Here is a 26,768-nt window from a genome sequence, read left to right as displayed (position 1 = left end):
TCGACTATCGCGCATCAATTGTACCAACATATACTACGTATATTATTTGTCATGTTGTATCGTGCCTTGTTCCGGGCCTTCTCGGCGGGGTAATAGGTTATTGTCAGTTTGTCACTACGAGGTCATACCCAATAATCAAACGCAACCTAGAAGAATTGAACATACGTAGTAATTAACTTCACACTCCTCAGTCCTCACTCATTCCTCATTCCTCATTCCCGCCTAAACCAGGGATTTCACTCTAAAACCCCCAATTTCTCCTTCGAAAACACCAAGTCGAAGAATCCTCAGCTCAAGCTCGTCAACAATGGCGGTTATCAGTGTTAACGATTCAAGCAAGAAAACCATACAAGTTGAAGAACACGTTGAAGGCGAACGTATCGAAACAAATGACTATTTCTTCTGCAAAATCGGCGATTCTATTCCTATCATGTCCGACGGTTCGATTTTCGATTCAAACAATCCTCCTGCAAAACCCTTGGTTATCTCTGAAAGTTCTGGTCTCATTTTTGCTGCTCATTCTACTGGTAAACGAGTTAATTAATCAACGATTATCATTTGATTTTGTTATCAATCAATTTTGTCAAGTTTTTGTTGTAATTGTTTGATGATTTGAGCAGGATTTTGTGTTGCGAAGATTAAGGATGTTGTTGCGGCGGCCAAGGAGATTAAGGATAAAGGAAGTGGTCCTTCTGTTCAGGAATTGTGTGTTGTTGATGTTCTTATTGGTAGGGTTTCGATATTGGCTCTTTCGACTGATTGTTCGGTCATTTCGGCGGTTGTTGAGGGGGAGATTCAGTTCTTTTTCGTCGATTCGCTTCTCAATATGGTAATACCTTCTGCCCTATGTTTGTAGTCATGTATTGAATTATAGAAGTTACTTAATTTATTTAGCTGATTAGATAATTGAAGTGGAAATCAGTGATCTTTATTCTTTGTTAATTATTTGTTATGATTGTTTGACTAGAGTTGGGTTTTTAGAGGAGTCCCATTGGTATCTATGTTTTTGGAATATGTCTTCTATACCAGTGACAAAGTTTGTAACATAAGGTGAAGTTTAAAGGCAATGGATATCATGATAAGTTGTTGTATTCCGGAAGCATAGAGAGGTTAGGGCTTTTTATTTTAGTTAACAGGCTGAAGTAAATTTGGGAGGAGTTGCTGACTTGCTGTAGTTTGTTTGCAAGAAAAGGAAGACTTCCCAGACATATTAACTAGTGTTTTTATCCTGGCTACAATTCCCATGAATAGGCTTGATGGTGCTCGCCCTGGAATTATCTTAATTGTAGAATTACTAGAATACTTCTGTGGTGAGCAGATGTATATTTTGGGTGCTGCTCTTGTTGGTAACAAGGTGTTTGATGTTTTGAGGCGGAAAGAGGGCTCACCTGGGTTTGGTGATGTGTTAGGGGCTTAGGGCAGTGATTGGTTAAGGTAAGGTTATCTTCTATTACAAAAGAGGACTTTGTGACTCTTTGAAGGTCTTTGAACAGGACTTAGGGTTTATGACTTGTACGGGGAAATAACAGAAATTAAAATTGGGTTTACTGTGATGTAGGCTCTTGAGATAAGGTAAGCAGACAAGACATAATAATACCTCATCGAAGTCAGTGTTTTTGGGAGGATTATACTGTATGTATCTGTACTTATTGTGTCTAGGAGTTAATGATGCCTTTAAAAAGGTGGGTTTACAAGGGCATCTATCTTTAGATAGAAGCGAATAGAGCAAGAGGATCTTTGTGGATTACCATTGAAGTTAGATTTTTGGTTTATGCAGTTGATCTTATCAAGTTTGATGATAACACCTTGGCTTTGTTGTTGTTGTTGGTGTCTTGTTGTGTTTGCTTTTTTTTTTTTTTTTTTTTTTAATTATTATTATTATTATTATTTTTTTTTTTTATTGGTTTCTGATCAAGTATCTTGGTGGTCTTTAGGAAGTAATCTTAAGGAGTTAGAGGGTGATTTGCTTTTGAGATTAGATAATGTAGAACTTTTAGGAGATATGACTGGCTGAATTGGCCTTCTTTAAGCTTGACAGGGTACCTCACCCTTATATATACTTATCCTTGTCATTCCCTTTCAGTTTTTCTCTTTAAAAATTTATTAATGTGGGGCTGATAATTTGGAGAAGCTTAGGACAGTCTTTTTTGGACAAGGGCCTGGTGGTCTTTGTAGTGATTTTCTTTATGGGGATATTGTTATAGCAATCTTTTTTGAAGAGTTATCTTCACAATATGGAATTAATGGTTAGGACATGCAGAATAACACTTCTTCTTCCAGGCTAAGTTATCCTGTGTGAACTATGCGACACTTTCTTAGGCACATTAAATGATGTTAATTTTGATTTTGTGATTGGAATACTCTTTATTGATTTTCTTGAAGAGGATAACCAGCCTTCAGCCCTTCAATGTACCCTTTTTAGTCCTATTTAATAGGATTTCACTTATCATAAAAGTAAAAGACATTGAGACCTCAAGGGACATGCACTAGGACGGTAATTAAGTTCCATCAGGATGCAGTTGCCAAATTTGACAAGTAAAAACCTTAAGCTTAGGAGTTATACTTAAGTTGGATGTTGATCCTCACAATTTCTTTTCAGTGTCACACTGTGTAGTTTTTAGGAGAATAGAGGACTTCTACTTTGGTCATATAGCTTTTTGAAATGCTTTATTTTTATTTTATTTTATTTTATTTTTATTAATTTTTAATATAGCTTGATGGTTCCATAGCTTGTCTTGACTTATTGTGAAGTAGCAAATGGTTGTGGCATTTTAGATACCAATGTTATTGCGAGGGTAAGGTTAAAATTGCATGTGTGGTACATGTGATCCCATATATGTTTAAAGCAAGAGACTCTCTAGAGGCACTAGAATTATATTGATATAGAAGTCTATGCGGCATTTGAATTTTTGTTGTACAGCTACTTACACGGTGACTTGCAGGATACAAAACCTACATTTTGCTCTTCTGTCGAATCAACCCCTGTGAAGGACATGTTTTGGATCAATGAGACTGATCCTTCCTTTATTGTCCTTACTTCTGGTGGGACAGTATTTAATGGAGCTATAAACAAGAGTCTAAAACATGTGATGGATGAAGTTGATGCTGGTGAGTGCTAGGTAATTGATTATATAAATGGATTATGTACTTAATCAAATATTGCTTATCTTTGTTTTAATTTATGGATTTATCAGTGTTTTGACGCTAAATGTTGAAAAAAGGAGAAACAAAGTGGTTGATTTCTTGTGTTTTGTAAAGTTAGATTAAACCAATCCTTAATTGAGCTTCTAAGATAACAATCAAAAGGAGTAAACACTCTTTTTGCTGGTCAATCTGCTTCTCTAAATAGCAAAACTCTTTCGGTCTACAAAGGAAATGAAGAGAGAATGTGTGAAAGTGTGTAAAAGAGAGAGTGTATGTACTAACGATCAATGTCTAACCAATGTCATTAATGACATTTTCACAGCTATGCTATGGCCAAATGTGCAAATTGATTTCATATTATTAAAAATCTATTTCTCTCTCCCTCCTTATAAATCAAGTGAGCGATAACATATGTATGACAATCTTAGAGCAAAGAGATTTAAAATTTGTTGTCAATGTTACTATTTGATGACTATTTGTGTGTCTTTGTCATTAAAAGCTAAGATATTCGAGTTTAAAGAGTTGCTATGTTTGGGATTTTACTCTTGAGTCAAACGTTTTACTTTAATGTTATTATGCTTTGCTTTAGATGGTTGAATATAGGCTTGGCTCTATATTTGTTCTTCTATATACTTTATTGCTTTCATGTATGGTTTTGTAGTTCTATGTCCACACAAATATTGATACGTGCACACACATAAATGTATTGGTACAGATGTGCATAATGTTTACTAACTCTCTCTTACATACACAATCACTCACAAATATAGGTTTTTTTATTTTCAAGGGTGAAATTATCTTGGTACACAATTTTGCTGATTCTTTGCTTCCAAATGAGCCCATGTTAGCTGTTATTTTTCAGTTCATGATTTGTTTGATTATTAACCAAATACGTATATCTCTTGGCTGGCCGATGTCAGCACATTCATGCTTTCAACATTCAGTTTAGGTGCTCTGCATTTGTATTGTAACTTCTATTATACTTGATCGAGCTGTTTCTTGATTCATACACAGTTGGAAGGAGTGTTGATGGAAATTTTGTTGCTGTCGGGAGAAAGAAATACCTTACTATATATTCTTCAAAATTAGAAGAGATTTTACAAGTTCTACTTCCAACAGATACATGGACTAACGAGAGTGACACCATCAAAGGTATGTAATGCCCTTCGCGGATGTAGACTTATCCATGCTCCATGCTTACATTTTAATTCTAATAAGTTGATATAAGCTTGTAAGTCCCCTCTACAATTTATAAAAGTTTTGCTTTTGATGCCTATGATTTCTAACACTTGCCAGCTGCATGGATGGTGATAAAGTGTTTTGTGTTTGAGCTATGAAGTAAAGTACTTTACAGATCATTATATATGTGATTGTATGTGTAAATCAATTCATAATGTTTTTTCTCTCTTTCCACTCTTACTGGATGGTTGATAACTCTTGTAAATCTGAACCTTGTGATTCTGTAAATTGCGGTCCTGTATGGTTAGGAGAAGTTCATGATCTTTTAGCTGTTTGAGGCCAACTTAGCGGTTTGACCAGCCAAAATGCTGATTCTGGTGTATGATAACTAGAGGTCTCAAATAGTGTTTTCCAAGGAGAGGTTTGAAAAATCCTTGCAAATTGACATTCTTTCTCATAAATGCTCTCAAATTAGAATGAAATAAGGGACTGATTTGTGACCCTAAAGAATTGAAATAGGTACACAGATATTCAAGAATAAGTTGTTTCTATTATCTGGATTAAAGGAGGAGCATGAATTCGCTGGAATTCTCTTGCAAATTGGCATTTTTAAATGCATCACTTTCTAAAAATAAAAGTTTCAATTTAGATGCATCATTTTCCTTACTAGTTAATAAATTCTCTTTATCCCTCTCATATCACATGGGCCTTCTTTATTTTATTTTTCTCTCTCTCTCTACTCCAAAATTTCCTAGGAGTCTGTGAAAGTATTTTTTTGCTTATCCATATATTAGAAAAAAACATGATTTATGTGGAATCTTGTTAGATTCGTCACTATGTGTAATTTTTAACTGTTAACTTTTTATAATTTTCTATAATGTGTATAGTATGAATCAGAGTGGTGACAGAATTAACAAGGCAGAAATACATAGCAAAAGATATGAATTGGCCTAAGGTAGTCAATTAGCCCTTCCTACTTTTGAGAGGCAAGAGTTCTCTCCAAAAAATTCTAATATATTTCTCAATGATTTCTTACATCCATATTTACTTATTTATAACGTTTAAGGCATAACAAATTCTCTAAGAACTTCTAGAATATTTCCTCCTTTTATTCCTTCCTAATGACATGTGAATTAGTTACTAAGTTGGTGCTGAGGTGGCCTTCTCCTCTTGTGGGTAGGGATGAAAATGGGTAGGATCTAGTAATACTAGGACCCGAATTTTTTTATCCATACTCATACCCTCAGAACCTTACGGTCTGAAATTTGAAGACCATTACCCGGACCCAATGGGTTTAGTAGGGTAGGCTCAGGGTCCAATATGGGTTCTATACCTACTTTTTTTTCCCCATATTAAAAAAAAAAAATAGTACATGAGTGACCAATTAATTTTTTGATATTTTTTTATTTGACTTTGAAACTTTTTTCTTTGTCTAACATATTGTGCCGGTCTATGTACTTCTAGGTCTGTGGGTAAAACATTATACCCGGACCTTTACCCTACCTATGCCATCTAGACCCATACCCTACTTGGACCCATAGAGTCTAAAAAAATAAGACCCATACCTGTATCTTGGGGTAGGGTCTTACAGGTTTAGGTTTTCCTCAAAAATTTGGATAACCATTTTTAAGAATGGCATCTTATTGTGAGAAATTCCAATGATTAAATATGAGTTATATTTTATTCTTTTCCATCATTTTTGCATTCAAACAAGATATATGTTGCAAGTTATTCATGGCTAGATCAATATCCATATTACTTAAAACAAATATACTTAGCAAAAAATTGTATTAATCTCCTTGTTGGTCATTTTAAACAACCAAGTAGCTATCAACTTACATCTATATACCAACACTTTTATACAGACAACTAGTACAAATGTACAATAAGCTAGTCTAATTGGCTTTGCTGGAATTATTATTCAAATGTTTCATTCAATGTGAGAGTTTTGAGATACTAAGCTACTTTTTTTTTTTTTTTTTTACATTCTTGGATGTTTTCATGGCAGTGGATAGCATCAAGTGGGTTCGCTCCGACAGTATCGTGGTGGGATGTTTTCAGCAGACTGAAGATGGCAAGGAGGAAAATTACTTTGTACAAGTTATCACGAGTAAAGCTGGAAAAATCATCGATGTAAGTCAAGCTCTTTACTTCATGTTTTTTGGAACATAGCACTATGATCTATTGTATGCACGTATGCACCATAAGCAAGGAAGCTGGGTTATACATAGAAATCTATAGGGGAACTTGTCTCGGGTGTTTGTCACATTTTGGGTCTTAGTCAATGACCAATCTAAGGGGTGCTCTTGTGTCTATGGGGAAGGGGGGGGGGGGTTGCTTCAAGATGGTTTATTCATTATCAGCGTGGCAGTTAATTCACTTGGTCATCTTCTTGTTAAGAGATAGGTTGTGGACAGTTTTGTGGGTTAAGGAGGGGATGAAGGGTTTATTTTAGTTTCTCACTTATAAATTCATGGAAGCCTTTATCCTTTTCCTATGTTTTGATTGGTTTATTGCCTTTACTTTAGGAAAGTCCATGGTTAATGAGATTAATTCTGAACTTCCTGCTCATACTTCTTTTGCATCTTTTGCTAGGTGCGTGACCAGTTTCTACTGCTCACTTATCTTAGTGTTGTATTTGATGGGAACCCTTAAAGCCAAAAAGAATCTAGTTTTGGGCCCTAACAACGGAAGAGTTTCTATGAGGCTTCCGGATAGAAGAGGAGCATTTTTTTTTCAAAACACTTGCCCTTGTGGTATCCGCTTTGTAATGAATATAATATATATGAGAAAGGTAACAAAGATACAATCTAGAATAGCACCAAGAATTTATGAGGCTCACTAAAGAATTTAAGCTACTCCCATGAGATGGAAGTATTTATCCGGGTCTTGAGGAAATAGGATATGTATATATTGACTAGGCCCAACGTATAAACCTAACTCAAGCAAAGAAACATTCGGCTTGATTTGCTGGTGTCGTTATTATCTATGAATAAGTTGATGTGAGGTAAATATTATCTTACGGTGTTGAATTAGGTTTGTCATCCTAAAGAAGATGGTTTAGGCCTCATGTATTAGGGAAACTCTTGAATTCTTTGGCAACATATTTGTAGGATGGATGGGAAAGGTAGGAAGTTAACTTCTCCTCTTTTGAATTTTACTTTTACATTGTGAGATAATTGCTACTCTTTATTCTTTTGTTTGGGGAGTGAGGGTTTCCATGTTTGATGACAACATTGGAAACAATGGCTCATAAAATGGAGTAATGGACGTTTGGAATAGTAAAACTTTTAACTGTGTCAAGGATAACCAATGTTGATCTAGTCGGAAGGGATGACTGGGTAAGTAGGGGCATGAAACAACTTAGTCTTGGTGATCATCTTGCATTGGAAAGAGGTGAGGGGAGGAGGAGTAATGCAAGCAACTCTTAGGGATATCATCTGTTTTAGAATTAAGGCTTTGATGCTGTTCTATAAGAATGGGAAAGCTCTATGGTGGTTTCCTTGTATCATTATATGGTAATTCTTTGCTGTTGTCTATTGTCGATGGAAATGAATAACCAGGGAGGATCTTCTATTTGAGAGTCTGTTTCAGATAGTGTTTTTTCTTGCTTCATTGTGGTGCCCTAATTGGGATTGTTCCTGTATGTTCAATGTGATTGACACACCTTATATGTCTTTCTGTATTTCTTGGTTGTTAGAAGAGACTTATGGTCCTATGAATGCTGTTCTGTTCTTTCTTGTGACAAATACAGTTTTTCTTTATCCAATGATACAAGGCTTGGTTTGTCACACATACACTTCAAAGCCCCTTTATGGTGCGTTTCTTTAGTTTCAGCAATTACTGATTCTGTTCTTCTAGGCTCTCAATTTCTGAATATCCACCCAAAAAGGAGTTAGGAAATTAATGAGCTCAAAAGTCATTAAAAAGTGACGCCATTCTTTGAGTTTTTGGTTTAGAATCTCATAAAATTAAAAACCTTCATAAAAACATCATTCTTTGAGTTGTTTATTTTCCCCTTGAGGTTTTGGAGGATCCCATAAATCCTTACTGGGTGATTGTTTTTTTTTGTAAAAAAATAAAAAAAAAAAAATTATTTCTGTGTCTTATTTAATATTGTCCAGATAATTATTTTTTGTACCGTTTGGAATTGGCTTGCATTGCTTCTGACTTCCAGAATCACTTTTATATCTTCGATCATCTTCCCAAGATGTATTGCAGAAATGCAGTTTTCAACAGTGATAATGGAAATTTTGGATATTCATTTTTTTTTTTCGGTTGCTATTGAATTCTTTTGATATCTTTAATGAGAAAGAATGCTTGATTTTATTATTTGCTTATTGTCCACACAGCCTTCTTGTTTTTCTGTACTTTTGACGTTTTGAGCTCCTTATTATTCTTGTAGGATTTTGCGACGCTCGTTTCAGTGGACTTTAGCGATCTTTTTACTGGCATTGTTGATGATATTGTGCCATATGGCTGTGGGCCGCATCTTTTTTTGAATTATTTGGAAAACTGGTACTTTCACTTATGAACTCATTTCCCTTATGGCTTATTGTTTTAATAGTATTTCCTTTGTAGACCAATGCAGATTTATTTATTAAGTTTGTTGATTCAATAAGGTGATTAAGAAACTGAATTGAAAACGATGTTGAAGTAGAGCTAACCGCTCTTTTGGGCCAGTATGCAGTAAATTCTATTACTGATAAAGCTGAGAGAGATCTGTTGCTTGGCTAGCCTCCAGTGATCATCAGAGATTGCATTGAGGTGCTGAGATATAGGTTTTGTTATAGGAGGTGATTGGACCATGTGTAGTTGCGTATTTAGGGGCCTTGAAGTCTTGGGATTGAACTGTGGTTGAGTTGAGTATGGAAGAAGTAGGTAGTAGGGAAATAACTGGTACCATTAAGGTTAATTAACTGGTACCCTCATGATTAATTATGTCATTTGCCTAGTCTTCCATGTACTTAGTAATGTGAAACTACACCTCAAAGTTAGGTGTTCAAGCCTGATTTAGTTATAGGAATCTTGCTCATTTTAGCTTTATGAAATTTTTTCTATGGCTTCTATAATGAAATATTGCTTATAAGAAATTTAGGATGGCATGTTGGCATGTGATGATGCAAAAACAATATCCTTGGTAGCAAGACGAAAATTGCGCACTTCATGTTGCTTCCTAGCCTTCCTTCATTCTTCTTTCAAGTTATGTCGTGTTTTCTGGGCTGAAGCATGCACACTTCACGAGGGTAGCATGCTGGACACACCTATTGCTGCACTCATTCATGCCTTGCCACATGGCTTTGTTGTCTGAGTTTGTCTTGGTGAAACCACTGTTGGATATATGTGTTTTGCTTTATGCATATGAGGAAAAGTAATTTTTAATGGCTGTAAATATAGATTCAATTCTCCCCCCTTACAATTTCTTCTTTTATTTCTGTACAAAATCACAATCCTATCATTGCTCTCAAGAATTTGTTTTCTTTTCAATTTTTTTTTTCTTTTTCTTTTTTTTTTTTGGGGGTGGGGGGGGGGGGGGGGGGAATGTTTTAAAAGTGACCGTGTGGTAACCTTTTTGATCCACATTGAGGAAAAAAAGGGGTCAAGTCAGTGGAAAATGAGGTCGAGGAAGGGAAAGCACGAGAATGCTAAAAAATTAATCCTTGACCTTTTGGCGACAGCGCAAGTGTTTTTTAAGGAGGTTATTAGTTTAAGGCAATGTACGGATCTCATATCCATCCAAAGAAGAAAACGTATCCAAAACAATAGGATGAATAATCCTGTCACACTATACTTGGAGTCTTGGACAAGATGTTGTAATTGTAAACCTGAAGGAGAGTTGAGGCATTTATAATTGACTGATAAAGGCATGTAACTTGTATGCTTTTTACTAGTTTTGCTTACAATGATCTCAGCTCACATTTCTCCCAGTGTTTTTGTTGTTATTTTTTTGACAGCATGAACATGTGATCCTTGGTTTGTTACATCCCTGCTCTTCAATGTGTTCTCTTGTGGAGATTTGGTATCATCAGTCTATAACAAAAGTTGCACATAAACTGGACGTACCTTCCACTAGTTTTTGTATGATTATACTCTCTGGTTGAGCAATGCAGCAAATACTGAATTTGTTTGATTTTCCCCTGGAAGTTTAACATTATTTAATAGTAGTAGCATTGATTAGAATGTCATGTTCACTTGTGTTCATTAATGAGATCTTGTTTGGGCTTTTGCAGTGAACTTGCTTTTGTTTCTAATAGGAAGAATACTGATCAACATATCATGTTGTTTGATTGGTCGCAAGGTGACAACCAAGTTTCTGTGGTTGACATTGAGAGAGATAGTTGGCTGCCAAGAATAGAACTTCAAGGTACATTATTTTTGTGCTACTGGTGGATCTTAGCTCCTTTCTTATTTTTTTTTCGAGACATAATTGGTAGTTGAATGGGTTTGGTTTATTCTAAGATTTGAATTTTCGAGATGAAATGTCACACTTTTCATTTTGGGACTCAATGGTTGGATGAATGGGATTGACGGTTGATTTCCTTTGAATTTCGCAAATATTTACATCTTCATGGTTTCTAGAGGTAAGGCATGAAGCAATGAACTCTAGTGAAGCATATCCTTATCTGTTTTTATTTTCAATTTTCAGAAAATGGGGATGAAAACTTGGTCCTTGGGCTTTGTGCTGACAAATCTTCAGTTTATGAAAATGTGAAAGTCAAGATCGGAGCTGAAGAGGAGAGAGAACTTCCACCGCATTGCCTTCTTGTGTGTTTGACGCTTGAAGGGAAGCTTGTTATGTACAATGTTGCAAGGTAAAAAACTTCGTCCTCCCAATAAATATCGTTGAGATTGATGAATTGCTGTATACTGTTTTAATATGGCTACAACCCACAGCTACAACAACTACCTAAAATGGATTTTGTGTAGCCGAGCTCTGGTTTAATGTAGATCTTTCTTGTGATCCAAATCATTTCATATATGAGAATAGGTCCATATGTGAGAACTCAACTTATATGAGAACTGATCTAAAAGTTAGAACATGCGAGTAAAAAGTTAGAACATGCGAGTAAAAACTTAGAACATACGAGAAAATATTTAGAACATGTGATTCAAATTAAAATTAAGAACATATCTGTAATAAGTTAGAACTTCTGTGTGAGAAATAATTTAGAACATCTGATTTAAGAATTAGAACATGTGAGTAAAAATTAGATAATCTGATTTATAAAATTTAGAACACATGAGTAAACTTTAGAACATCTTATTTAAGATTTAGAACATGTGAATAAAATTTCAGAACACCTAATTTATAAAATAGAACATGTGAGTAAAAATTTAGAGCTCCCCTATGCATTTGATTAAAAATCTTAGAACACATGATTTTAAATTCAGAAAGTACTTCCTCCGTTTTCTTTTACTTGAAACACTTCCCTAAAAAGGAAATGTCACAATACTTGCAACACACTATAAAAGGAAAATTACTTTAGGGAAAAACTATACTATTTCCCTTATTTAAAGCACCATGGCCCACTAAATTACACTTGTAACAACCACTCATCCTATTTTAAAGTTTATTATATCATGTAAACCCCACCTTTCTTAATTACCGCGCTAAAGGGTGTGTTGCATCTAAAAGAAAACGGAGGAAGTATAAGTTATAATTTTGGAACAGCTCATTTAAAATTTATAACATTTGATTTAACTAATTTAAGGTTTAGAACATGTGAGTAATAATTTAGAGTATCTGATTTAATTTAGAACACATTAGATTTAAAATTTAGAACATATGAGTAAAAATTTAGAACATTAAAAGTGTTCTCACATAATCAAGGGTTTTACATAAAGGAGAGGTTCTCACGAGAGCCTTCCCCGGTATATATTTATAAATTTAATTTATAACACAATTCTCTGTACATGTTAAAGATCAGTAATCCTGTAGTGGTGCTGGAAAACTATAGTTCACATCATAGAAAGAATCCTTTGTAAAGTCCTAGTAGAATGTCTTAATGGAAATACTTGAGAGTGAGAGACCACTCAGTCCCATACATGTTAAATTTCTCTCACTAATCTTAATAATGTTGCCCACTTGTCCATTTTCTGAATCACTTTCGCCTGTTCTTGCAGTATTGCAGGGTCTCAACGCTCAAGTCAGGATTCATCTGTTGCTTCATCTGATGCACAAAGCATATCTGCTGTTGAATCTTCAAATGTTAGTAAAGCTCCTATTCAATTGGAGGAGGAAAGGTCTAAACAATCTGTTTTTGATTTGGGATTATGTGAATCTGGTAAAAAGAAAATTAGCTCTGCTCTTGATGTTCCTGTTAGCAAGGTTCAAGAGCTACCTGAGCAGAAGGCATACACTCTTGGTATTACTAATTTTGATCAGAACACCAGAAAGGAACTAATTTCTGGAAGCAATCATCAGAAGGAGGTGGCAGATGTCAACAACTCTAAGCCTTTTGGACAATTGGGGCTGGCTCAAGTGGGAAATTTAAACCAGTCGCCATTTAAGAGCTTGCATGGCTTAGGTTCTGCTGCAGGAAATACTGTTGTGACTGAAAATTCGAAGACTGAGCGTGGTGAGTTGAATAGAACCCTAACTCCCACAACTTCAGGCAGTTTTCTGGGAAGCTCAGGTGTACCGAATTCAAGATCTCTGTTTTCACCACAAAGTTTTGACAAAAGTACCTTATCTGGTAGCCCTTTTACATCCACAAACATAGCAAATAGTTCTGAAAGTTTGTTTAAAAACTCTAGTTCTCGTCCATCAGATTCATTTGTTTCTTCAACAAAAGGTGTGGACCACAGTCAAAAATCAATAACTAGCAGTGGCATGTCTGGCTTACCGTCTAATATTCCTGGCTCAAAAATGCTGTTACAAGATAGTGGCAAATTACAGAATTTAACTGGTCAAAGTGTGCCACCAATGTTTGGTAATGATAGGAGATCTTCTCCTCTTGGGCAGCTGAACTCTGAGCAGAATTTACCCAAGCAATTTTCCAATGTAAGATCCTTGCTTCTCTTCCTTTTGCAATATGGTTTCTTTTTGTTTTGCTGATTGTATGTGTTTGCTACATGTTCCCCTGCCTTAAAAGCCATCTTTTCATATGATCTCCTTCCTCTTTGGCCTACCTTGATCGTTCTTGAGTTTACTTACTAGAGGGAGGGTGGAGTGGCGAGGTATCTTATGAGTAGATAATCAGATTTAAGTGAATTCATGATATAGCTTAAAATGTTTTTGATCAGTGGACATATTTCCCTTCCTTTTGTAGAATTTTTGCACTCTGGGTAGAAAGTGGTGTAGTCAGAGATTATGGGAAGCCATGTTAAATAAAAAGGAAATTGGAAATTTTTTTCGGGATAAATCAAAAAGGAAATGAGCCAATCTTTTAGGGATGGAGATTAATATTTTTTCTCATATTGGTGTCACTCTGCCTTCCCCAAATCCACCACTGCTGGTTAACATTGTGAAGCAGCTTTACAGAGCTCCATTCCTGATGTTTTTAAGCCGGTTTCTGCACCAAACTGTCAATTACTTAATATTTGGCATTTTAAGGGTTATGGAATATCTTCATCTCTTCTTGATATTTTTATATTATCCATTATTTCTAGGTCTCCACTTTTAGCTTTTAGTCTTATTTAACAGTCATAGTCATTGGCAGGGTGTTGATGTTACTTTGGGTATGCACTGATTGATTCCTTTGTATTTCCTTTAAAAAGTGGAGACTTGTTTTGCTTGAATGAATTTTTATGTAAGTGCAGGTATAGGCTTTTCCAGAGTGTGTTTATTGAGTATGAAGTCTGAACCTGAGATTCTGACATAATTTCTATATTTTTGCTAGGTACAAAATATGGCAAAGGAGTTGGATAAACTTCTCAAATCTATAGAAGAAGAGGGAGGTTTCAAGGATATTTGCACAGCTGCTCATAGAAATTCTCTAAAAATCCTAGAGGAAGGCATGAATGGTCTCTCTGAAAGGAACAGAGTGTGGCAGGTAGTTTATTATGTAGACTAAGTCAGTCTTGCATTGCCTGTGGTTTCTTGCTAATTGCTACTGTTTTTTGCAGTTTTTGATTGTTTAGACTTTACAATTAAGGCTGTGTGCCTGTGTACACTTTTCATTGCTAGATTCTGCAAGTGGCATGAACTACACTGGCTGTTATGTTTAACTGTATCTATAGGATCGTAGGTAATTATAAGCTTCATCTATAGTGCTAGCCAAGTGGCAATGGTATACTAGACTTACTCTATATTGCTAGCCAAGTGGCAATGGTCAACCTTACAAAGGTTTACCTTCTATGCGATGTAGGATCACTAGGCTTGTTGTATACCAGACTTATTCTATATTGCGACTTTGGGAGTTAAGGTGGGGAGATTACTCAACCCTACTCCTCGCTACACCTGGAGAGATTTGAGATGTTCCTTAAAAGAATTTTGCTTAGCTAAAACAATACACCACCTATAGGTGTTTATGGGGATGTGAGTATGTCAAGATGTATATGATATTACCTTGTAATACCTTTGAGGAATTTGACTATGATATAGTTACTGGCAATGAGGGTTTTGTCAAAGATATGAAATAAAGTAATATCATCAAGGATCAAGAAGCAAAGACTTCAGATAATATGGGCATCACCACAGACCCATTCTCGATCAAGGAACTAAAAACGTTCTTTTCAAGGGTTATGGGCTCAACTGTTACCAATCTCACCCTTATAGTAAGCTAGTAACTAAAGCCCTAGTGGTGCTATGGTGGTGAATTTTGCTTGTGGTTTTCTCTTTTCCTTGGCTTTCTAGTACACCCCTAGGCCCTAGCCAGACCAGCATTGAAGTGAGCCTGAGTTACAGGACCTTGAAGAAGTTCAAATGGTATTGAGAATTATAAAATATATGACCAATGAAGAGGGATGCCACACAAAATTGGGTTGAACAAAGCAAATATAGGTTAACACGCATGGAAGCAGCATAATTTTTTTTTTTTTATTATTTAATTTATAATCTCAATTGATGTCTGATTATCTCTCTTTGCGCCGTAAGCATTCCTCTTTCTGCCTTTCTATCAATTATCTACTATTCTGATCCCATGTGATTTCTGAGTTTCTCTATGGAGTGTTGGGGTGTCTATTGTAACAATAATGCAAATCATTGCTCTTGCTTCGTACTGCTCTGTTCTATCTTCTTTCGCCCCATAATTCTCCACCCTACTTCCAGCTGTGTAGGCTAGCTGGAAGTTCACTAGACTTTGGATCTATTGAATTATGTCTTGTATGATCTAGTTTGATGTTCAGAATTCATATCTGATCAAAGGAATCAGATGACAGCTATGGGATGCTTATTGGAATCTCCATGAAATGGGGATATATGTGGAGAAGCCTTTCCTTCCTAGTGATATTGATTGCAGCTAATAGTTGTATTTTTTTTTTGGGATAATCTCTAACTAGACTTTCTTTTTGACCATGGGTATTGAGAGGCATTGGAAACTTGGCACTTATTACTTGAACCATTTTATTACTTTATAAAGGGCATCCATGCACTTGCTTATTTTTCTCATTGATACGATACTTTATTCACTCCATGAGTGAAATACTAATTTCTGGTGAGAAAGGAGTTGTTAATTCTGCACAATCTAGTTTTCTTCCCACTTGATCCCTAGGCCCCTTGCACTTCTTATTAGCCGCATGTTTTTTATTTTTTTTTATTTTATTACACACACACACACACACATATATATATATATGATTTTAAAATGAGAAGGAATCTTGATTGTAAATATGAATCTCACGATTCATATTTCATCTGCCGAAATACACATTAAATATAAAAGTTATGCACATTTAATACCAAATTTATGCACATAAATTTTTACTTTCAATACATCTCTTCACAGCAACGAAACACTTAGATTTCTCCATTCAAACTTATTTTAAAGATCAAGCTTTTAACTATAGTGATGAGAAAGTAATTGTGGTAGTGAACAACTTGCATACTTTATAATAAGTATTTCGGGCTTTGTTAAGTAGATTAGTTATTTTGTCGATTCGCATTCTCGAACCCGTCGTAGTGTTAAACATTATTCTAGGATTACAAATTTATAACGTTAAACAATGTCTTAACCTAAAAAAAGATCTAGCTTATAACTTAGCAAATATAGATTTTGAAAATCAATCAATCAGTTGAACAGAGGTTAATTGAAATACATTCCTCATGTATATACAAAACATTCAACATTACGCACATTTAATTTCGTTAGTACAAAAGATTTGCACGTTTCTATCTGTAAATATTTATGTATCACTTTTAAAATCTGAACAATTTTGTTCAAGAATAATGCACATTTTGTAGATCAATAATGCATATTTTGTACACGAAAGATGCACATTTAATTAAAAGATCATATTTTGAGGAGAAAAATTGGGAAAAGAGATGAATATAGAGCACCGAGAAGGAGAGGAATCAGGAATGGGAGGAGAGAGAAAGAGAGATAAATGGGAAAATCAAATCAGAGAGAAAAAAATGGGGGAAAGTGATGAATATGGAGGAAATGTATTGAAGATGAACACGTGAGGAAAGAAAGAAATGACAAATATTTTTTTTTTATTTTTTTTATTTTTTTAATTTTTTTTACAGTATTTACAGTTTTGCCATTAATGAAGTATGTCATTAGAGCCATTAGATCTTTTTATTTCAATGGATGAGATTACTTCTCATTCTTCTCATTATAAGGTCCTTCTCATTTGACCATATATATATGATGCTAATTAAACACACAAAACACACTCTCTTTTTACTAATCATAATTTGCTTATATTTTCTGAAGAATCATACAGAGGAACAACATAGAGAGATCCAACTTCTTCTTGATAAGACTGTACAAGGTATTTACTGGCACCTAAGTTCAATTTCGCTGTGGTCTGCATTTGATTTTCCCTGTTTTGGCTTTTTTGTGATTGTTCCTACTATTATGTTATATTCTGGGCGAGGCTTTCACCCTTGCTTTATCCAAAATCTGTAGGATCTGTTTTCTTGTCCTTAACAGAAGTTACCATGAATAGAAAGGCTCCATTAAATTGTCTAATATTACGTCTAACATTTTAAATACATTAATGCGGTGCGAGTTTCCCAATGCAATGCATTTGTTGTTTTCATAACTACTCAGCAATGCAATACTCTGGTGTTTTTTCAAATGTTACCTTCCAATCTATCAACAGTTTTACTTGCCTCCTTAATTTCTGGCCTGACTAATTGGCCTTTACTTTGATTTTTTGTTTCAATCGTGTTACAGTTTTGGCAAGGAAAACACACATGGAAGGTGTCGTGAGGCAGACTACTGATGGACAATATTGGGATTTATGGAATCGTCAAAAGTTAAATTCAGAACTCGATCAAAAGCGACTAAACGTGTTAAATCGGAGTCAGGTACATTTTTTTTTTGTGCTACATAAGCACAAGTGAAAGTTTTTGCAGTTATGCTTGCTCAAGTGGATTATTGATCTCTATAATACTCAGTGTTGGTGCTAAACTCAGGTTTTCATCCTTGTTATAAGAACATTGTATAACTGGGTAAATGAAGTGAGTCACTAGCCTATTTTCTTGCAGTATCTGGGTGTAGTTTTGTTGGTACTATTAATCGTATGGCAAAGTCATCAGGTTAGTTAGACTCAATTGCATAAGAAGTTTTAACGATTTTCAGGCTAGCCTGGGGATTTAGATAACTTGCATGGCGTGTCTGGATTTGATAAATATCGTGTCCTATTGATTGTCTGTAATTTCACAGGGTGAATCACTGGATATTTGCTTTAAAATGTCATGATAAGCTGATAACTATTATATGAAATTTCCTTGTTGGTACATCATAATTTCTCAAAAAATAAAAAATAAAATGTACATCTTATGATAGAAACATGAGTTACATCCTTGTTTCCAATTATCTAGCCTGTTGGAAACAGCATTTGGTCAGGACTTCTACTAAACCTTTGTCATGAAGAAAACTGGTAATGATCATTTGGCGTAGGAATATTTGATTATGTGGCATAGAAAACTGGTAATAAAGCTTTATTTGAGCTAAAACATGCAGTAGGTTGTACTCTAGGACTATATATATACCCATTGTAAAACCTATCATGCAGCTTTTGTAGTTCTTATGGGAAGGTGATAGAAATGCATTGGAGCTGGGTGTCAAAACTTGGGTTCACCTAATTTTCTTCAACTTTTTGTTGGATGGGGAGGGGTTGTAGAATTACCCAATATCTTTTTGTTAAACAATAGGCTTTGAAGTCTTTTGCAATCCCCCCTTTGCTTGTCTGCATTATTTTCAACACTAATGTATGATTGGATTTTGCCTGAGGATAGATGTATCTTGATAGTGACCTTTATGTCAGATCTTCGAATACAAATTCCTGCTATGAAAATCTGTTTGGAGAACATTGCTTTTGGGCACTCTAGATTGGAATTTATAGTTGAATTTGAATTCGAGTATTAAAACTTTGGATCTGAAGTTTGAATACGACTATAGGTGCTTCTTTGTTGTGCTTTTGATGATAGAGGGAGACAAGGGAGTTTATGTTATAGAGTGTGACAGTGGCGATCATGAGGAATAAGGATAGGCTGGTACTGTGGTAGTGATGCGGAAGATGATAACGAGTGGCTGTAGCTCCTGTAATTCTGTATGAAATGTAGTTTAGGTTTAAAAACAATATAAAGGATGGATGCCTCTGAATCTAATAGCTCCATTAAAATTGACTGAGGAAACAAGACTACGATGTGTCATTAGTGTTATTCTAAGTATTCTAACAAGTGGATCATCTATCAATTTTTTTTTGCACAGGATCTGACTAATCGGATGATCGAACTAGAAAGGCATTTCAACAATCTTGAGCTGAACCTGTTTGGTGAAAGCAGTGGGGCAAACTTGGTTTCTCGAGCTCTCCATTCCAGATCTGCGCCATCAAGGTATTGAATTGTTTCATCCAGCCAGCACCCTCCAGTGATGAGGTCTGCACTTGCGTGATGTTGCAACATATGAGCATTTTTTTTTTCTTTTAATTATTTAAAAAGTCAGATGCTTGAAGTGTGCCTTTTGCTTAAAGTTGTGATGGGTGTGACCTTTTTTTTTATCCTTACATATAAAGGTTATGTTTTCTTCACCTGAAATTAATTGATCTTTAAGCAGAACATCTTTGAAACATAAGATTTTACTATATACTATCTGTTCCCAATTAATTGCTTTCGAATTCAGATATTTTATTTAATGCACTGTTTTTTTTAAAACTGTCTGGTAATATTCTATCGACACCTTAAACAAACAAATTCTGAGGTTTTGATATCTTATATGACAGATAATGTGGAACAATTTTAAAAAGTTAATTTTCTGTTAAAATGGAATAGACAGAGTATTTACTAAATACTAGTGTTATCATCAATTTTTTCTTTTGCTAAGTAAATTCTAGGGAAGAAACTTTATTGACATTGGGGTTATTCATTTACTAATTAAGTGACAATAATTATCTAGTTTTTTTGTAAGATAATGGTTTGTTTTGCACATTTTTTCGTATTTAAAGAATATATATATATATATATATATATATATATATATATATATATATATATATATATATATATATATATATATATATATAATGTTTATATGTTTTTTGTATTGAAATTTGAAGTATGTAAGAAAAAGAAAATATTCTGACAATAAAAGATTAATAGTGCTACTAGTAAATGCATATGATGACTTGGCATTATCTTATCAATTTGTTTTTTTACTTCAAATTACATTAATGATAAATTCTGATGATGAGCTGGTTTAATGTTACATATTTTCTTGATTTGGTATAAATATTTTTGAATAAAGCAAAAATGAGGTGAGCTATAGAGTTAAAATTAAGTTATGGTGACACGAATATAATAATTGGATTGAAGTACAGCTCTTTTTTAAAAGTTATGGGTATAGGATCATGAAATACTCGTATTGATTGATTGATATGTGATTTGGAGTAATAAGCAATTCAGCCTGTAGGTTCTTCAATGATATTGCCATTGTTTTATTATTAAGTGTTACAGCTTGACCGGGTACGCATGTTAAGATACAATTTTGGCCACTAATATCTTTCAATATCTATAAGTAAAAATTATTAAATTTTGATATTATGAAAGTATACATTGTAACTATTCTAATAACATATTACACAATAACGTTGCTTCTAATTTTATATACTGGTTGAAAAATCAAGGTAATATGTGGATAGTGCAAAAAGTCAAACTATAACACTTAACTAAAACCCAGAGGGAATAGGGCTTTTGATGTGGATGGTTAGAATGTTCAATTTCTTGATTTCAACATGTCTCATCCAGAAATTGTGGAAAGGGTGGTGAAAAGAGATTGTGGTCTAGATATGTCCATTTTGGAAGTTTTTGAATGTGTGGTGGAGATGCAAACGCACGCTTTTCTATGGATGTTGGTTTATATCATGGTCCTCTGGTCAACTAGAATAGTTTTGGATGTTCTACATTGTTCATGTCACTTGATAATTTTGTCTATGTATTTAAAAAAAACGCACTGACATGAACTTAGAATTTGGAAAAAGTATCAAAGATTATATCAGCAGCACATATACATATTGAATGTTTTTGGAGGAACATTTAAGCCAATCATTTAAGCCAATAAAATTAGTCAATCATCAGAGTGCAAGCTTGCACAAGAAATGGGCAAGTAGCTTGAGAGTTTTGTGCTACAATAAGACTTTTTATGAACCCAAACAGAAGTATTTTTTAATGTCTATAGTCTATACATGAACATTATATTATTTGTGTAATTTTGAGATCTGAGATTAGGATGTGCTGTTTCATGGGTACTAGGACAGGGTTAAAACTTAAGTAGATCTGTATTTCAGGGTAACATGGGAGCAATGGTACATTGAAGTTAAATCGTGTAAAGTCAAGCTTAAATAATGCCCTTTAATAAAGGAAGAGTGAAGCTGAAGGAGAACATGACCTGAGGTAGCATTTTTGTGGACTTATGGAAGTAATTAGTGTCATGGTTCCTTTTTTTTTTAAAGCTATTTTTTGCTAGATTCCTGCCTGCGGGCCTTTAATGTTTTTTTTTTTCTCTTATAATAATGAGAGATTTATGTTTATAGCCCATCAAGAAAGGAAAAGGAAGATAAAGAACATAGAAGAGGTCATCTGATACAGTAATTTAACTGAGTTTATGACCTGTGACAGGACTTTATGATACTTATGGAGTTCTTATACAGCACAAATTTGTGGGGTCCTTTTGTCTTGGTCTTATTTGTATGTTGGCTTGATGAGCATGTGTTTTGTTGTCTATGGAACTCACTTTGTGTAATAGACTGATTTTCTGATTAAAAAAATTATATGAATACTAAGGGTTAATAAAGGTGAAAGCTTTAGATTTTGATTGATAATGGCTGAAAGGTTACAAAGGATAGGTTAATAGCTTGAGGCTATATCTCTCTTGATAACTTTAGGTTATCACTCTCCTAGTAACTTGAGGTTACTATTCTCAACATATTTCCTCCACAATTCACATAATGTCCTACTGCATTCACTATTACACTGTACTGTATATACTAAAGCCACATTACAAAACATTAACCTGATATTAATTGTTCTTGTCCTCTACTGCTGCCATACAAAATCAGGAATCAGTCCCATGCTCCCCCTCTCCTTAGTGCTTTCTTAATTTATTTTGTCCTCTAGTGCTAGTGTGCTATCGTATTCCTTGTTGGCTTAGTGGTGGTAGACACTGGGTCTATAACACATTGGTGATTCATTCATTTACTCGTTTAACATAGAAGTTTTTTTAAGTCCTAGTGCTGGAATAGGAAACTATGCTGCATCATGTCCAATGAGATTTCATCACTGTTAATTTCAGATGCTGAGAGAAGTGACGTCCGAAATAATGATTTACTAGATCTACCAGTCAGAGCGAACAGCTTGGGGATTTAATTTTTCTGTTTGTTTTTGTTGTTGGCAAACTCTATTCTAGGAGCTATAGTTGAATGATAATATAACTCCAGGTCTCTGGGATTTCTTTTATTGCCCTTTCAATGAATCATGTTTTTAACAAGTAGTACTTCAGTAGATTCAATAATACCTGTTTCCAATTCCTTGAAGCTCCTTCTTGTTGGGGGCATGTTTAATGGATGACCCAGCATTTGTTGTTTTACAATCTGACTCTCTGTTTGACTGTTTGTTGTCCCTTCCCTCTCCCCTCCTAAAAAGGTTTCTGTCTTATTTACTTGACAATTATTCTGCAGGCACAACCAGACATTGCATGCTATTCATAATGCAGCAATTTCACAGCTAGCTGCCGCAAGTCAACTTTCTGACTCTCTGTCCAAACAAATGGCTGTGCTGAGCATCAAATCACCTCCTACAAAACAAGCTACTGTGAAACAGCAAGTGTTTGAGTCTATTGGAATACCTTACCCTGATGGTCCTCTTCGTTCTCCTGGCACAGTAAAGGTGATGAATTCTCCTTCAAACAGACATCCATTGGTTTTGTGCTCGAGTGAAACTCGTAATGATTCTAAAAGGATCCAATTGACGGGTGTAAGCAATCCTGAGCCTGAAACTGCAAGGAGAAGGAGGGATTCACTAGATAGGGTAAATATTTTCTTCAACTGCTTCTATGATCTTTTTCCCACATGCTACCGCTTTCAACGTTCTGTCCTGTGAAGTTTTCATGTGAAATATGATATTTGTACAACCCTGAGTACACTCTAGAATATTTAATATGCTGCCTTGTTTTTGTTTAATTTTCATTTTGTCTATCACCCTAAGTGAGGAGGCCATGTGAGAATGGTCCAAATGTTGGCGAATCTGATATTGTTTTATCTCTGAAGATTATGTGGCAAGTGTTTTGCCATCTGATTGGTATTAAAAATTTAAACTTTTAAAATGAGTATTCTGGGAAAGCTTGCAAATTGCGATATTGTCAACAGTAAATGAAACTCTTCAAACCCTTGCTTTGTATGATATGATTATGAATGAGAAACCATGTACCTTGTATAAGGAATTGTGAGTATCATGAAATAAATGACCTGTATGCGCATTATTGTTGCCAGAGGACTAAATGGGATCTTTAAATATGTTCTTTCTTACCTTGAAATTACAGGCTGTGACCTTCAATTGAAGAATTTACTGGTGTTGGGTAGCCAACTAGCCATTGTATGTGTTCACAATCATAGGTGGCAAGAGGCTGCTTTTGGTCTGATTTTGTTTAGTTAATTACTAATGATTCTGTTGTTGTGTATTGATGCTAAACGATTACATTGCATTAGTAGAAGTTGCAAACAAGGAACTTAATGCAGTTTGCTTAAGGTTTAAGTATTTTTTTAATTTTTAAGAAATCGATATATAATGGTGCTGGACTATTACAAATGTTCAAACTTGAATTGGGAGTCTTAGATTATTCTTTATCATCTACTGCGGTTGTTCTCTCCTAAATCTCATATTGATGACATTAACTAAGCCAGGCATTCATTTATGCTCTAATTATGTTAAGAATACTAATGACAGCTTGATTACTAAAATATTTTCTGTTATTACAATTCATGTCCGCGGATAATCGTTATATGTTCATCCATTAAGGAGCCACTTTAATTCTTATTTAGGTACTTCATGTAGTATGCTTTCCCTTCTTATCTATATTTTTTTCTAGTTCCTTATTAATCTTCCTTTCAGAATTGGGTTAACTTTGAGGCTGCTAAAACAACAGTAAAAAGGATGGTGGTTCAGAATGAGCGCCAGAAAGTTGGAGGTTTGTTTTCTTCAATGGATAAGCAATTTGCCAGTCCTGGCAAAATGGAAGCGTCAGTAGCCAATCATTCCAAGGTTCTTTCTGTGCAAGATAGAAATGGTAAGCAAAGATAACCAGAGACTGGTATTCTTTAGTTAAATTGATGTTTAACAAGTTTGCTTGAAAGGATTCCGTAACCCAATCCCTACTCAACCCCAACACCCACCCCCTCCCCCCCCCCCCCCCCCCCCCCTCCCTTCAAATTCAAAGAAAATTATTTGCAATCTGAAAACTTGTACATTTCACAGGACACAATGACACATCACAAAAACTCAGCGCTGATACAGCAGCCGTATCCAAATTCAAGTGGACTGGAAGCATCCCTGGACTGTCAGAGGCTGAAACTGAGCAACCTCCCAGATGGCAGTTTAATCAAGGAGATAGTATTAAGGCTACCCAAAACATTTCTTCATCTTCATCATTATTATCACCATTTGTTGATCCAAATGCAAATAAAGGAAATATTCGTTCCACTGCTGAAAGACCAGGGTCTCAGATAAGGAGTATTGACAGGTCTGGTACTTCTTCAGCTGACACAGTGCCTTCTTTGTTACAGTTTGGAAAAGAAGAATCAATCATTCAAAAGAATCATCCACAACCATTTTCCTTCTCAATAAAAGGTGGTGAAATACCAACTTTTGGTAAAAAGGAGACTGAAACAACAAAGCCTGTTGGTGATCAAAGCTTTGCTTCGACTAGTAAGCAAGATTTTAGAGCCTCACCTTCATCAATCTTTCCACCAGTCAACTCTTCATTACCTAATCTGAGTATGCAGACCTTATCAACTACATCTGTGGGTGGATCTACAACCAATACAGAGATGGCCAAAGATAACAAGGAAGGCTTACAATTCTCCTCTTCAGCCTTTTCTGTATCTTCCTCTCTTTCAGCATCTTCATCCTCATCTATCTCTAGCCATTTTAAGGAGGTTTCACGATTTTCGACATCATCAATATCAGTTTCTACTCCACAAGAAGCTCTTGCGATTTCTCTGCCTTCCAAAAGTACAGAAGTGGTAGATTCTGATTCTACTGGACCTTCTCTGAATTTAGCCGAAAAGATTTCAACGGCAGGGCCTCAAGTTGCTGCTAACAAAGAAAGTGCAGCTAATAGTCTGGCTGCAACTCCACAGTCTACTGAAAAGTTGGCCTCTTCAACCAGTGGCGGCTCAAATTTTTTGAATTTGATGCCATCTGTTCCTTCAGCTGAAGTCCCAAAAGCACTTGCCTCAAGCCCTGATATGAACAAAATTGCAACACATGTATCTAATATGGTTTCAAATACTCCAGAAAAGCAATCTGCAGCAGTCACACCATCCCCAACATCTCCTGAAGTTGGAGGTACAACTGTTGGAAAGGGTGATATTGATGCTACTGTTGCCCAAGAAGATGAAATGGAGGAAGTAGCACCTGAGACAAATCAAACCGCAGAGCTTTCTCTAGGAAGCCTGGCTGGATTTGGCTTAGGATCAGCACCCAATTCTACCACTCCCAAATCTAATCCATTTGGCGGTCCAATTACTAGTGCATTACAAACTATGTCGAGTTCAATATCTCTAAATGTCCCTTCTGGAGAGTTGTTCCGTCCTGCATCTTTTAGTCTTCAATCTCTGCAGGCTTCCCAACCCTCACAGCCCTCAAATACAGGAGCTTCTTTTGGTGCATTCGGTTTTGCGAATCCACTTCAGCAGGTTTCCTTGGGAAGTGGGTTTGGTCAGCCATCACAGATTGGCTCAGGACAACAGGCTTTGGGGTCGGTTCTTGGTTCATTTGGACAATCAAGGCAACTTGGTGCTGGCTTACCTGGTAGTGGTTTTGGGATTCCTCAATCTCCAGCTGGAGGTTTTCAAAATACAACCACAGCTGGTGGATTTGCAGGCATTAGTTCGGTGGCCAGTGGCTTTGGTGGCGGTTTTGCTGGTGCAGCTACTAGTGGGGGCGGATTTGCTGCTGCAGCCCCTAGTGGAGGAGGATTTGCTGCTGCAGCCCCTAGTGGAGGAGGATTTGCTGCTGCAGCTCCTAGCGGAGGAGGATTTGCTGCTGCTGCTCCTAGCGGAGGAGGATTTGCGGCTGCTGCTCCAAGCGGAGGAGGGTTTGCAGCTGCAGCCCCAAGCGGAGGCGGGTTTGCTGGTGCTGCTAGTGGGGGTAAGTTCCTTGAGAATACTTCTGGCCTCTGCACCTCATAAAGTTTTTTAGCTGATTAATTCTGTTTGTATTTTGCAGCTGGTGGATTTGGCGCTTTTGGTAAACCAGGGAATAGTGGGTTTTCTGCATTTGGTAGCAGTGTTGGAGGAAGATCTGCACCGCCCGAGTTATTTACGCAAATGAGAAAATAGTTAGCGAGAATGGAAACAGTGGTAGACCTCTGAAGCTTGTGAGGGGCTGAGCCCTTGTATATTCAGATTTTCTCGTGATGATGTTACCTTTTTTGTGATCCTACTCTTTTGTTATAGTGATTAAAAAAAGGTGCATGTAATTGGAAGAAGTGAATGTGCTCATTGCCAGCAAAGCAATATCAAGCAGTCATTTAATTAGCAAATTAACATGTTCTTTCTTTAATGTCCCTTGCTCTTTAATTCTCCCAAAAAAAAAAAACATTTTTCAAGATGCTGTATTT

The 26,768-nt window shown here is 35.6% G+C and overlaps 1 protein-coding gene across 1 annotated transcript; it reads left to right on the top strand.

Annotated features, from left to right (window-relative positions):
- Positions 1 to 210: 210 nt before the first annotated feature.
- Positions 211 to 26,687, top strand: LOC145605519 (nuclear pore complex protein NUP214-like). The gene is made up of 17 exons (XM_081661588.1): positions 211 to 527; positions 621 to 829; positions 2,943 to 3,108; positions 4,159 to 4,296; positions 6,332 to 6,456; positions 8,729 to 8,841; positions 10,554 to 10,687; positions 10,970 to 11,135; positions 12,448 to 13,327; positions 14,166 to 14,318; positions 17,142 to 17,199; positions 17,607 to 17,740; positions 19,149 to 19,273; positions 22,609 to 22,957; positions 24,038 to 24,212; positions 24,401 to 26,296; positions 26,375 to 26,687. The coding sequence occupies exons 1-17, from the start codon at positions 308 to 310 to the stop codon at positions 26,485 to 26,487; spliced, it is 5,154 nt and encodes a 1,717-aa protein (XP_081517714.1). The 5' UTR covers positions 211 to 307; the 3' UTR covers positions 26,488 to 26,687.
- Positions 26,688 to 26,768: the final 81 nt, after the last annotated feature.

Source organism: Chenopodium album, chromosome 22 (genome assembly GCF_948465745.1).
Source record: "Chenopodium album chromosome 22, dcCheAlbu1.1, whole genome shotgun sequence".
NCBI lineage: Eukaryota > Viridiplantae > Streptophyta > Magnoliopsida > Caryophyllales > Amaranthaceae > Chenopodium > Chenopodium album.
Note: the sequence above shows the minus strand (reverse complement) of the source record. Positions and strands in the feature narration are given on the sequence as shown.

Coding starts and splice junctions, on each gene's coding strand:
- LOC145605519 (XM_081661588.1), top strand. CDS start 308: ATGGCGGTTATCAGTGTTAACGATTCAAGCAAGAAAACCATACAAGTT. Junction 6,457..8,728: donor AAGCTGGAAAAATCATCGAT/GTAAGTCAAGCT, acceptor TTATTCTTGTAG/GATTTTGCGACGCTCGTTTC. Junction 19,274..22,608: donor TCCAGATCTGCGCCATCAAG/GTATTGAATTGT, acceptor ATTATTCTGCAG/GCACAACCAGACATTGCATG.